At 39.3% G+C, this 14,679-nt stretch overlaps 1 protein-coding gene and 1 long non-coding RNA gene across 2 annotated transcripts; both read right to left on the bottom strand.

Moving 5' to 3' along the window:
* Positions 1 to 369: 369 nt before the first annotated feature.
* On the bottom strand, positions 370 to 1,048 carry LOC111845169 (uncharacterized). Its single transcript, XR_011991875.1, has 3 exons — positions 975 to 1,048; positions 737 to 836; positions 370 to 493 (listed from the first exon to the last, which is right to left on the bottom strand). It is a non-coding gene; the product is annotated as an uncharacterized lncRNA (long non-coding RNA).
* Positions 1,049 to 4,823: 3,775 nt separating this feature from the next.
* Positions 4,824 to 12,996, bottom strand: prr15lb (proline rich 15 like b). Its single transcript, XM_023814308.2, has 2 exons — positions 12,711 to 12,996; positions 4,824 to 6,884 (listed from the first exon to the last, which is right to left on the bottom strand). Exon 2 carries the CDS (start codon positions 6,847 to 6,849, stop codon positions 6,517 to 6,519), a length of 333 nt encoding a protein of 110 aa, XP_023670076.1. The 5' UTR covers positions 6,850 to 6,884; positions 12,711 to 12,996; the 3' UTR covers positions 4,824 to 6,516.
* Positions 12,997 to 14,679: the final 1,683 nt, after the last annotated feature.

Here is a 14,679-nt window from a genome sequence, read left to right as displayed (position 1 = left end):
CTAATGTCTATTCCGTTATTTCGACCTAATCTCTAAGCCTGTATTTCTATCTATGTATCTATCTACGTATCTATCCATCCTCTATGCCTTTATTTCTACCTAATCACTATCCCTTTATTTCTATCAATCTTTTTATCTGTCAACCTAATCTCTATGCCTTTATTTCTATCTAATCACCATTCCTTTATTTCTATCTAATCTCTTTGCCTTTATTTCTATCTATTGCTGCCAATATTTCTATCAATCTATTTATCTATCTAATCTCTATGCCTGTAGCTCTACCTGACTATCCCTTTAGATCTATCAATCTGTCTAATCTCGATGCAGAGTGTATTCAGTGTTTCTCTATTTACCTGCTGGGTGTAAAACAGCAGGTACGCACTGCTCTCCCTCTTTCTCAGCACCTGTCCCTCATCCAACCTTTTTACGGTCAGGTCACTGAAGGACAGCCAGCCCTTCTCTGCACGACTGAAGTTGTCGCTGATATAGTGACCTACAAGGAAAGCAGGAAGGACGACCTCTGAATATACATTCTAAACAAATGTCTTCTAGGTCACATGACTATTTAGCATCGTAGCTCAAATCACATTTGAGCAGCTACTCAAGCATGACAATTCTCCCTGCCCGAGTATAACATACGTAAGAGCAGGGGGGAATGTTACAGTACTCGCGAGTGACGTCTCGTCGCGGGACAGAACCTGTCTGAGGGCCCTGTGTGCGCATATATCTAACCTACCAGAGGTGGCGCTGGAGCCCAGGTGGCTGAGAACACCAGTGAGCTGATATCGGTGTCCGGTTGGCTGTGCTTTCGGCGTCTCAGAAACCGCTGCCTCTCCCTGAAGGGGAAACTCACCCTGAACTTCATCTACCTCTAAGGTTGCTCCAGCACTCTGCGCATCTCCAGTCTCTCTTACTCTCTTCTCTTACTAAGCCTTAGTAACACTAATGTCACTCTCTCTTTCCCTCTCACTCACTTGACTTCCTCCAGCTGTCCCTACGCTCAGCAGTGCAGGTGTATGCTGCCCTGTGCCTGTCTCAGGTCCGTCTGTTTAAGGGTCACAGGAATCACGGGACAAAAACACAAATGAGGTGACCGCAGGTGCTGTGGGGAGTTGATCTACTCTTGCTGGCCTCACCGCTACCACCTTGAAATTGTTTCCCTCTAGTAAATCCCTCTAGATACTTTGCTGCATAGCACAGTGTATTATAATGATGTATAACGGCAGCGTGCCCTAAGGAACTCATCGACTATCCTGTGAAGGTCTGCACCAGTGCATACAGACTGTTCTGACAGTATTCCTTTGAGAAACTGTAGCATATTACGTGCTTGAGCCCAGGCAGGTTTTGGTATGTACCTGCAGGAGGTGGTGACTCCACTGTGGCACAGTCCTCCACAAGTCCTGCATCACCCCTGCCTGGCATTTTAGGGACATCCCCTGGAAGATCTTCCACTGACCTGCACAGGATCCACACAGACTATTGTCCATACATGTGCATGTGTGTTTATAAGGATGGTTTGTCTATTTACAGCATTTCCCATGCTGTGGATGTAGCTGGACTGGATGTCACCATCGACTGGGTAGACTGGATGTCAACATAGGAAACAAATAAAGGAATAGAGATTAGATAGATAGAAATAAAGGGATAGTGATTAAGTAGAAAAGGCAAAGAGATTAGATCGATAGACACATAGATAGACTGATTGAAATAAATGGATAGTAATTAGATAGAAATAAAGGCATAGAAATCAGATAGGTCGATACATGTATAAATTGACAAATAAAGGGATAGTGATTATGTAGAAATATAGGCATAGAGATTAGATTGATAGAAATAAAGCGCTATGAATTAGGTAGAAATAAAGACATAGAGATGAGGTAGATAGATGATAGATTCATAGACTGATAGACAGAAATAAATGGATAGTAGGTGGAAATTAAGGCATAGAGATTAGATAGAAATAAAAGGATAGTTTTTTGGTATAAATGAAGCCAAAGAGATTAGATCAATAGATAGATACATAGACTGGTAGAAATAAAAGGATAGTGATTAGGTAGAAATAAAGGCATAAAGATCAGATAGATCGATACATATATAGATTCATCGACAGAAATAAATGGATAGTGATTATGTAGAAATATAGGCATAGAAATTAAATAGAAAGATTGATAGATAGAAATAAAGGGATAGTAATTAGGTAGAAATAAAGACATAGGTAGATTGATGATAGTTACATAGATGCATAGACTGATAGAAATAAATGGATACTGATTAGGTAGAAATAAAGGCATAGAGATAGATAGATTGCTAATTAGAAATAAAGGGATTGTAATTAGGTAGTAATATAGGCATAGAGATGATATAGATTGATATAATTAAAGGGATAATGATTAGGTAGAAATAAAGGCATAGAGATTAGATAAATAAATACATGCATAGATTGATAGAAATAAAGGCATAGAGATTAGATAGATAAATACATAGATTGATAGAAATAAAAGGTTAGTGATTAGGTAGGTTGATAGAAATAAAGGCACAGATTGATAGAAATAAAGGAATAGTGCTTAGGTAGAAATAAAGAGGCATAGAGGTTAGGTAGGTAGATAGATAAATAAATAAAGGCAGAGATAAGGTAGAAATAACAGAAAAGATGTTAGATTGATAGAAATATGGGAACAGATTCGATAGACACAAATAAAGGAATAGACACTGAAGAAGTCTGTATTTTCTTATTAAAGCTGTTTTATTCCCACTTTAGATAACGTGAAACTGACATTTCATTACATGAGTCAGTATATAAATGGATTGTGGATGTGCAGTATTTAGTCACTGTGATAACAGCTATGAATAAATGACCAGGTTAGTGGGTCTCAAATAATGCATAATCATTATTGGTTGTTATTGGTAAAATCACATTACATACTTTGTTTACAGCAGCTTCGGGAAAACCTTAATTTTCATGGTCCTTGAGAATTTGTTTTTGCAGCTTCTGGTCTTACCTCAGACCTTTATGTGTTACCAAATGTAATATCTGTCAGTATATGTTATACGCTATAAAGGATGCGGACACCATTAGTTAGAGGAATTGCTTAATTTAGCGAAAGCTATTGCTGAGACAGGTGTATAATTAAGAACACAGCCAACAATCTCCCGCCACACGTATTAGCAGAATGAGTGGTTGTACAGAACCACTTAACACCATCATAGGACACTATCTTTCCAAATTTTTCTTTTGTTGTCAGAATTTTCACTCTCATCATGTCCCCTAACCAGCAGCTCCTTTTGACCCATGAATGAAATTACATCTTTTTCTTCTTTTTTTTTTTCCAGTTAGCCAATCTTTGGGATTGGCTAACTGGAGATGCATGGCTTTGTTAATCAAGCTGCCAATCTGTATTAGAGTTTACCACTTTAAATCTGAAGAAATAAGGGAGGCATATTGCTTTAAAATGGGACAACATTCCATGCGGGACCCTCCCGTAATACAATAATTGTGATACGTGTTTTTGTTGAGAAAATTATTTCTTGATAAAGGATTTGTTTTTCTTTCAATAAATTCATTTTAAGGAAAGATTGAATTTTTCTCATTTTTTTCATCAAAAGGTGGACTATTACTAACCCTTTTTACAAATCTTTACAAGGGGGTACCAATAATTGTGGATGACGCTGTATGTCTTGCTCGATAAATACATAAATGTAGAGCTATTTGTGCCATTTTTATGACCAAAATGTGTGTGCATGTATTTATTCATTCATTTCGTGATTAATTTCCACATTTATTTATTCGTTTATCTGTTTATTTATTTGTTTATTTATTTGTCACTCCATAGTGATCCGAGTAATTGAACTTTAATTCATGACAAGGGGCTCCCCTAAACGGATGGATGGACGGCACGAGTATCTACTACGAAATAAGTATCCACTAAGCGGAATTTCAAAATGTGCGATACATCGAGTTCATTATGTTGGATACATTTAATGAATGCCACACCTTTTATGCTATATTATACTAATACCACAGCCTACTGACACTGAGCGGGGCCTCGCTTTGCTCTCAAAACAAGGCTCTGTACTTCGTGGCCTGCGTTCCCCAAGATGTAGGAATCATTCCATTGAGATTCTGTTCCATGCTGACAGGATTCCATCACACAAATTCTGCACATTTATCAGCTGCACATCCATGCTGTGATTTTTCCATTGGCGCCTTGTACATTCTGAGATGCTTTTCTGCTCACCCCATTTATACAGAGGACATATTTGAGTTACCATAGCCTTTCTGTCAGCTTGCACCAGTCTGGCCATTCTCCTCTGACCTTTGATGCAAACATTTACAGCTCCTAACCCATATCTACATGATTTTCTGCATTGTGCTGCTTCCACATGATTGGCTGATTAGATATCTGCATAAATAAACAGGTGTACAGATGTTCCTAATGAAGTGCTCAGTGAGTGAATGTCAAGGCAGTCATGCAATAAAATCAGTGTGAGTGCAGTGCTGTTAAACATTCTACATACTTGGACATGGTACTGTGTGAATGATCACGTAAACACCAAAAATTTCTTTCTCCTTTGTATTTGCTGCCTTCTACACCATTTTGTCGATCTAAGGTCCAGATAGAGGGGATGCTTGAGATTGGTATGCATTTCACATGCAGGCCGACAGCGTGTTAACGTTACACATCGTGACATGTATGATTGGTTATTGTGCAGCCCAAGTTATGTGCTTTCAAAATCACATCACATTTGCCCCGGACACAATATCCATTATGTGGATTAAATTTAACTTTGAGTGAGTGTCACAAAGAAAGACTGGCAAGCAAAACTATTGCAATCAAAGCCCATTTATTTATAAAACATGCAAAACAAGTTTTTTTGCATATAAAACATTAATGTGCAGTTTTTTTATACGTATATATAAAAATGCTTCGTTCTGCATTCTTTCTATCACTAACGTGGGAATGACTACATGTGATCGAATGTGATGCATAAAAAATCTATAGGTTTGCTTAGAAGAGAGCAGGGTCTGTTGATGGAAATGCTCGTACTCATTGCTCAAAATCTTACGGAGAATCACAAGCCACAATAATCCAGTGTGCATTCAGAATAGTTTCCAAAATGCAGACGTTACATACAAACTATTTTCAGTTGCCCTGGATCCTCAAACAAACTACAGGTAAACTTAACCTGGTTAGTTTGGCTCACATTTATTGAATGAATGTGTGTCTGTATCCCATGACCAGCTGTCACGGCAAGTTTCAAGGTCTTCATTCTGCTGTGGGGATTCCTGCTGTAATCAAGAAGACCCAAATTCCTCAATCAAAACATAGATTCTATATAACTACTGGCATTTTTTTCCAACGTTGATACCAGTTTATTTATAATGCAACTTGCATATATTCTAGGATGTCATGAACAGTCATTTTAATGATTAACAAGTATTGCTCTAATCTCCATCTCACATATATACAAATTTATTCACAAAAAATCACAAACATAAAACAATAAAATCACAAACAAAAACAAAACTGGGGACCACCTATTTACAGTCAGTCATTTTATAGAAGTATACAAGTACGAGAGTCTGTGATCATGTATATAGATTCCCAGGAAAATATATGCAAGCATAAATTAGTGCATATAGTACATACAGGTGGTCATGTACATACACTGAACATCAAATGCACATTTCATTTGTTCCGGACAACCACTCAATAGCTTCACTGATTCAAAGCACAGTTGCCAAAGCAAACATGTAAGTGATAAAGCAAGTTTACAGCAGCAATTTGGCTGGAATTCAAAGTACTTTAAAAGCTGAGAACAGCTTAATGCAAGATGAGCGAAAATGGTAGGTTTAAAGTTACAGTTTGGATGCTGATTGAAACATAATTCTGTGCTGCTCTCATAATCATTGGATGATTCTGCTCCAGCCAATGTAACACCTGCTGTAAATATTACTTCATGCTCCCCATGCATCAGGTGAAAAAGAACAGCAGTGAAACTGATTCTGCAAAAAATAAAGCAGTGGCACCTTTTTCAAATTTAAGCTTAAAACAATTTGCATATTCTACCTTTCATATAATTAGTTCATCACTTCAGTGAAAAATATAAAAGAAAACAGAAAACAAGTAATTTGTTGAAAGAAAAACAGGATTCTCTCTTTTTGTATAAATAGTATATAACATTGTAAATAAAATTGCTATAAATATTCAGGCTTGTGGGGTTTCATTGATAAAGCAGCCGAGGTATATCCATACAGCTTGCTTTTGGATGCATATGTCGCATGTAGTGAGAGAGGATTTGCATCCATGTGTGCGAAAAGAACTTATTTTGTATGTTGAGTTTAGGTGCGTGTTTATCAAGTCCATTATTTTTACGTAATGTATGTAACCTTGTTTTAATAAGCAAATTTGTGCCAAATAGTTATAGATATCTATGTATGTACACATATATTTACATGCTTGAGAATATGTGTTTGTGTGCATTCAAAGATGTTTGATTCATACTTTGATACCAGTGCTATTTTTCAGCTCTGTGATTCTCGTCAGCTGGAGTCTTCTCAGGAAACAGGTTGGGGTTCTCAGCCAGCGTGGCACGGATCTTCTTCTTTTCCTTGAAACGGCCGGAGTGCGAGACCTTGACATGGCGCCCCTTAGTGGCTGTCTTGTCCACTATCTTTTCCAGCCGGGCATTGAACTGACTTTCTTCAGGATCACCACCAGGGGGCACCCCAGAGTCCTTGTTACCCGTGTTGTTGCCAAATTCAGCAGGAATTTCATACAGAACTTTAGATTCAGCCTTTTTCTTGCGAAGGAAGGTCAACTTCCACCAGCCAGCTGAAGCGTCTGCCATAGCCAGTGTGGATTTTTGAAGGGCTCTTTCCTGCACTAAATAAAAAGGAGTTTCTTGTGATTACGGGGTAAAGCTATTCAGCTATATGCTCCAACATCTAAATAAGATCCAAATAAGAACTCAGGATAAAATATCAGAAAATGCTCATTACTTTAGCACTTCATTACCAAATAAATGGTAAAAGTAAATGTCATTCATTGGTTGCAACTGTGAAACAAAGACATTCAATAAGACACCACCTGAGGTATTACTGAACAGCATGCACTGTGTTTGCGAAAACTGGCTGGGTGTGTTTCCTTGGCCAGCGCTGATTAATTTTTCATTTGAATTCAATAGGGACCATATGGCGCAAAGCAAACACTCCATGCAGTAGATGAGTAACTATTATATTCACAGGGCTTGCTTTGCATGCACTAGGAGTCAGAGGAGTGGTCAGAGAATAGGCAGGTAAATCACTTGTGCATACAAGAAGTCCCAAATAAAAGGTTTCAAATGGTCCCTATACTGCTTATAGATAATAAAACACTTATCAAAGGATTTTTCATAAGAAGAACCTAACAAGGCCAAGCTTCTGCAATATTCAATTATGTAATAAAGTGATTGGGAATAATACTGAAAAGGCGGATTACTCATCAACAAAAAATACCACAAAGTGTTTCAGTTATCTTCAAAGACTTCCATCATGTTTATCTCAAACCATTCCATTACCAACTATGAACACTTGTGGGCTGAAGCCATATTGGCATTGGTATTAGATAAGGAGGTATGGTATCAGGGAATAGTGTGGCAATACCAAAGTCAGGAAGTATAGATATGTACACATATGTTGCAGGTTAATATCTGCATGCTCACAGGTTTACTCTGTAACTTGCTGGAAATGTGCACCCAGTTAATGATTTTCTATTTTCTGTCTTTTTGTCCATTTACAGGGGAAATGGAAAGATACATTGAAAATGTTTATTTTTGAATAGGTATAGCTCAAATCTTTACATAGATCACAAATCTTCTACATAATGTCAATAAGTTAAATCCTTCCGAGCACTGATCGTCAGCGTTCCCGCACACGGACAAATACGTCTGTGGCGAGACTCATCTGTGTCTGTGGCAAAATGCTTTGATTGAGGAAAAAAAATGATGTAGGCTACATTTCTAAACACCTTGTGGCCAAAACGTCCTCCCAGAATTTGCCATGATGTGTACCCCTGATTCTGAGCCTGAATCATACTGATTTTTTTTCACGTTAACAGTGTTTAACATTATTTAATTTTCAGGTCTCCGGCCGTAACTGTAAAAAGCCTAGAGTAACGTCTACTCAACATGACGCATTTCAATGATTAGTGGCGATACAGGAGGACACCCGATCGCAGCTCTATCTGATAAATTAACACTTCTAGTGTTTCTTCACCTACTCTTACCTTGCAATCTAATTAGAATCCCCAAATTGCTCCTTAACTAATGAGAAACCCCTGCCAGCTTGGGGTAGATGGGTAGTGCTTTTACTACGACGCTTAATTGCAATCTTACATTACAGTAATCTGAATATGCATATAGGTTTATAAACAGATTCAAATAAGTATGTCGATGCAACAGACACAGTGAGTGCATGCACCGCCTAACCGTACTGCTGATTTACATTTTTTGCCCCAACATTGAAAGAAAGCTCATTAGGGGGCAAAGAGACATTTTCAGTTAGTTATTTTGTGTAGCCAAATGGGCAGACTCTCTCATGGAAACAGCAATGCATATTGATCTACAGGCATGCTGGTCCTTCAGGCAGTAACAGCATTGCTTGGCACCTTGTGTTTGTTTTTTTTTTTTTTAATATTGTCTTCCTGAAATATAATATGTATGGTAACCTAGCGACAAATGTGGAGAGTTCTAAGGTCCCAAAAGCAGGATCAAATCTAACATTCAAATCCATCATTCCATACATCATTTCCTGGCCGTGTCTCTCTATACACTCTGCCCTTTTTATGAGGCTTCTTGCAGGCCAATCCTATGTGCACAAGGCAGTATTAAAGTATCAATACTGATGATAGGTGGAGCACCCAGGTGAAAAAAAGAATCATGCTGAAGCGTAGTGATACCCTTATCTGAAAAAGTACATCAGATCCTGAGCCAGCTGGCAGATGTTTCAATCCCAGAAGACACCTCACCGAAACTCTGCAGTCCAGCCCAGCCCGTCAATATTTCCTGAGCCATCAGTCACTTCCTCTTGTTTGCATGCAATTTGAATAGCTCACTCCTCTCATTTCTGTCTCTGTTTACTATGTGGGGCCCTATTCATTTCCCTATTGCGTAAGGGCAGCTGCGACATTAAAAGCGGTGCCCAGCGAACAGAGAACTCAGAGTTCTTTCTGTCAGGACTGCAATAGTGTCTGTAAGGGTTCAGAATGTCTCGCCTTTTAGGCAGCGACTCTTGCCTTGGCAGAAGAGAGCTTGTCCAGTATGTTCTTAATAGGTTACTATGCTTGCCGTGTCAGTGAGCAATGGCGCAGTGCAGAGCAGGAGCGCGGGGAGGAAACACCTCAGGGAAACTGTTAACTTGCAACTAGGTTTTATGGTTACTGCTTTTCAGATGGGGAAGAACAAGTTTCAGTGTATCTCTGAAAACATGGAGCTTAGAAGAAAGCAACCGGACTACCTGAGAAATGTACAAACACAAAGCAATACTGACAACGATTTAGTTTAGACCCGAATAAAATAATTAAGCAAAAATCTTGAATATGTTCATTTGCTTGGAATGGCATTTCAGTTATGAATTATTGCCTGTCTTGCACATAAGCCCTTGGCATGCTAAAATCCCAGCTCATAAACATGCCACTACCCCAAATGAAATGGCACTGCAGGGAGGCGGTTGCTGTTAAAATGTTGTGCAGCCTGAAGCACCGGATTATGTACTACAGTGTACTGATAGTTATGTGTGCGGATCATAGCTGTGTGTTGCATGTATTCATTCACAATGTTCTGTCCTAGGAATCTCAAGACAGAATCTTAATGTGAAACTTAATCGATATTATCTACAAATCCATCCATCCATCCATCTATTTTCCAGCCAGTTACCCTAGACAGGGTGACAGGGGGTGTGAGGGGAGGGGGGACACAAAGCAGGGGTACACCCTGGATGGGATGGCAGTTCATTGGACGGCATACTCATGCACACAGTCAAATGCAGAAGTATAAACTAAGGGCTTGTCTTTTTACTGCAGGACACTGGAGTGTCTGAAGACAAAATCTGCACAACCCAGGAGAGCATGCAAATTCCAGAGTGTAAACAGACATAAATATAAACCAATTCACTTTGTAAACTATCCTCTACAGCAGGAGTCTGCAGCTCTGATCCTGGAGTGCGGGTATCCAACAGGATTTCTATCCCACCTGAGGAGTAACTATCTGCCTGAGATCAGGTGTGGTTCGTCCGCAACCAGGTAGGATAGAAATCCTGCAGGATACCAGCACTCCAGAATCATGGTTGCCTACCCCTGATCTACAGTCTAGAGTCGCAACCTTTATTTAGAGTCTTGACCATTTATTTATGACCGGAAATGACATGGACATCAAAGACCACTGGATATGTTGTCAAGCTGCTGTTTGCTTGCATCATATAACGCAGTCGATTTAGACCTACAGGAACAAACCAACATGGCCTTAGTGCTTTGAAGTTTACAAGCCAGCAGTGTCAGAACTGTACACTCTAAAGATTACTGTGTCAGGAAGCCACAAGCTAGTGAAATTCCAGAAAGGCAATTTTATTGCGCTTTCTTCTATACTTGGCCAGTTTTGTCAGCTTTCAAATAAAAGCTTTTGATCACTGGTGCGTACAAATATGCTAAATAAAGGATGTCAGTTTACAGGAGACAATAGTGCTACATTTAGGATATAAAGCGGTTAGAGAGTGCTCTCTGTCCATCTGTGCGCTTATAGTTCAAAGAGTCTTTGAAAACTCTATTGATACTCAATCAGGGCAGAAACTCTTGCATCTCGGTATAGAATAGGACAGTTACCACTGCATTTCCAAAGCAAATCTGAAGAACACAACGAATACAGAAAGATCACAAGCAGTGAGAAGGGCACTTTACTGTAGTACATAAAGACAGATAGCACAGCTGCATATTTCACTTTGTCCTCAAGTTACTGCATAAAACCTATTTTCTACAATAATGCTGTAGTAGCTTCTGACAGAAAAGGACAAGCTTCATTTAGATGTTTTAAAGCTCAGTTTGTGACTACTCCATGTACTATATCATTGAGTATAAAGTTTATATGAGTCTATATGAGTTCCCAAGTATTATATGAGTCTATCAGTACTTTAGATATGGGCAAGCCAATAACACACATTCTACATATTTACTCATGCTTTCATATGGTCAATATCTCTTTTAAAATTGGAGGAAAACTGAGTGAACAAGAAGAAATGTTTCACTTTGACTGGTAAATGCACTGTGAGCGCACTAAGTTTCCATGTGATCTTGGCTGTCTCATGCTCTGTTGCTCCTATACATAAACTGGCCAGTCATTAAGACTGAAAATTTCAGTATACTTCTCTCACACCATCCTTACTCCATGTGTTCAGACCAGAATACGAGAGGCCTCCCCTCCTGGCACTCAGCGTGTAAAATGAGATGTGACTTTTCACTGTATTATTCATGAGTCCAGTCTGTTGGTTCCTACCTCTCATGGGTTGAAACAATGTGATAATATCCCTAGACAACAGATTCATATTGTATAACCCAACCACAGTATATCATCTATATTCCAGACATAAATAAGGAAGCACATTTTCTATAGGTTACAAAAGAATGCAGATATTTTTCCAAATGTAGAAGCTACCATTCTAAGCAAGCTAAGAGTGGTCGAGTGTAAGTCTATGTTTTAGAGCTCTGTGCCCATGTTCTGAAGGTCAGATTCAAATCCTGTGGCCAGCTGAGTCGGCACATTAGCACTGGGCCTTCGAGCAAGGCCTAACACCAACTGCTCCAGGGACACTGACCCTGAAGCTTTCATTGCATTTAGACAAAATCAATCGCTAAACAAACAGATGTGTATAATGCTGCACCTATTTAAAACTAGGAACGCTACTGAAGAAAGTCAGCCTAAATAACTCAAAAGCAGAAATGTAGAGCTCTCCCCTGGCACAAATTAAAAATCCAATTCTGTTCTATGTTAACTGCAACTCATTATGCTGTTGTGATCAGGTGATGTCATTCTCCTGTATCACATACCCCATTAAAGCTGTATACTGCGACTAATAACTGTAAGAATGGAGTTTTGGCAATTATCTTAAGAGAATTAGTAATTACTACTTATCTGGGACCATGAAGTCTTACTACTTTAGGAATGCACTTCTACAGAGTGAATAACTAAAGTGTAGCATGCCTCTATAACTGAAATGCAACGTTTCTGTTTGCATTTGTTTAGCTTATGCTTGCTAAATGTTTTGCGAACTTTATAAAGGTTTCTTTACATGAAAGGGTATATAATGCCATGAAAGGGTATATAATGATATAATCTCAAATGCAGAAGCACATTTCAAAATGACAGTGCAGAGATCAAAACAGGTTTCTTGTGCCCCAAGGTGCATAAAAACTGCAAACCCAGTGAACATGTAAGTCATGTCAAACAGAATATGCTTATGTGTTGGTTTATTTTTCTTTGCCAAATTCATTCATTTTTTTGCGAGCTTCAAGTTCTCAGAGAAAAACGGGGACTGAACAGCTAAAAGCTTTATTACCGTAGCAGCTCAGGCCATGTTTGATAAAGGAGCAGGCTACCAGTTCACATTGGATCACTTTGGACAGAAATACTATGGAACATGGAACGAAGAAATCCTGGTGAATAGAGAATATCAAAAATGTTCTCACCAATCAGTGGAGAGCTGAGCTGGGATACTGTAAATGCCTGTGTGCCCAGGAAAGCTTAGATCACTGTGACACCAAAAGTCTGTGGCCGACTCATTGCCATAGTGCCAGTAAAATCTACAAAATCCCAGCACCTCCTTATGATTTTCTTCCCGCGCTGTTGTTCTGTCTTTTCTTTCTTTATCCTTAGTCCCTTGTCTCTTCCACAGTCTTCTTCTTCTGCTCTGTGTCGACTCAACAGAGTCAACGGGGTCAGGTATTGAGCTACAGGTATCTTTCTCCCTTTCTCTCTGTCCCTCCCTTTGTCCCTCCCTCCCTCTCTCTCTCTCCCTCTCTCTCACTCTCTCATGTTCCCTCTCCTACCGAATTGTACAGAGGCCTAAACCCTGTTACCTTGAGTAAATATTACAGCAAATGTGATCCTGCAGGGCTGGATGTCTGTGGGAGCAGGTGCCCCCACCCCCCCCAAAGCAAAGTTATCGCTGACAGAGGGCATCAGAAGTACCATCAAACAGAGAACACAAAGACAGCTAAAAAATAAATAATTCTAAACCTGTAAATAAGTAAAGGAGTTAATTTTTCAACAGACATGTGAACAATACAGGTAATATAAAAAAAACAGTGACAGCCACTTCTGAAAATGCTTACACTTTATATTTTATCGTTTGGAGTCAGTGTAATTGACACTGTGCCTAATTAAATTCATTTCAAGGGCGTAGGAGTACCGTGTGTGTTTGGGGGTGGGGTGGGGGGTTGATTTGGTGACTAACAATGTTGAAACCAAACCTACAACCTTGATTCATTTCAAGAAAATGTTCCAATTTTTAAATTCAGGGATCTTCACGCATTCAGGATATTGTTTTCCATCCTCTAAACTTCTAATGGTTTAGTCATCTTTTCATTTAGTCTGAGCTTATTGTATGTGATCATGTAAGCATGATGCTCCAAGCGATATATACATCGAGCCAGTGGATGAGGCTCCTTGTTGGCTAATTAAGGTTCAAAATTAACACCAGCACCTCTCAGTCAGGCAGGAAGGGCATGACTGACATAGATAACAGACTATTCAACTTCCTTGCTCCATATCAGGGATTGAGGGACCAGCATAGTGGTCATGAAAATTCATCATATCTACTTGACTAATTTACATTTGGATCACTGCGAGAAACTGCAGTGCAAACTCCTTATGTGACTTTACAAATGCTTTCTTTGATTTGCACATTCCCTGCTAATCCGTTTTCCTTACACGCTCCTACAATAATTATGTTACTATGAGAGTAATCACCTGACATGTGCCTTTGGGGTCAATTTGACCCCTGGGTAGGTGTAAGCGCTAATCCGGGAGAAATCTTTCCATTTGTAGAATTTCAATAGACTTTTCTTCTCCAAAATATTGATCATTAAACCTCCCTTTACTCTCTGTACTTTACTTTGTTAGTTGAATAGTACATTCTGTATTGCCGTATATCTTATTTACAGTGTTACTTTTATTTATTTTAGCAGACACTTTTGTCCAAAGCAACATACAAGTGAGGAAAGCAAGCAGGGACAGCCAACATCCCTAGAGCAGCGGCGTTAAGGTCCTTGCTAAAGGCTCCAATGATCATGCGATTACTCCATCGCGCAGGGGGCTTTGAACCCATGACTGTACAGAAATGGGGACAGATTCTTTACTCACTGGGCTGCACTGCACCCCTGTGTTGTGTTATTATCAAATGAAAGCTGAGAATATATTTCCCTAAATGTGTCCTCTAGTCCTTCAATGATGATGATGTGGATGAGATGCATAAGAAGCTGGATTCATGTGTCTGTATTTTTGTGGATAATTTTGTGACTGCGTGTGAGTGGAATTCAGTAATCCTCTAAACTGGGCATCATTTGAGAATCCCCCCAACCTTGTGACCCAGCCAGACGCACTGCTGTGGTATTGTGTTTTCCGACTCAGGGCTGTTGGGGGGGGGGGCTCTTACAT

The sequence above is a fragment of the Paramormyrops kingsleyae genome, chromosome 5, assembly GCF_048594095.1.
Source record: "Paramormyrops kingsleyae isolate MSU_618 chromosome 5, PKINGS_0.4, whole genome shotgun sequence".
NCBI lineage: Eukaryota > Metazoa > Chordata > Actinopteri > Osteoglossiformes > Mormyridae > Paramormyrops > Paramormyrops kingsleyae.
Note: the sequence above shows the minus strand (reverse complement) of the source record. Positions and strands in the feature narration are given on the sequence as shown.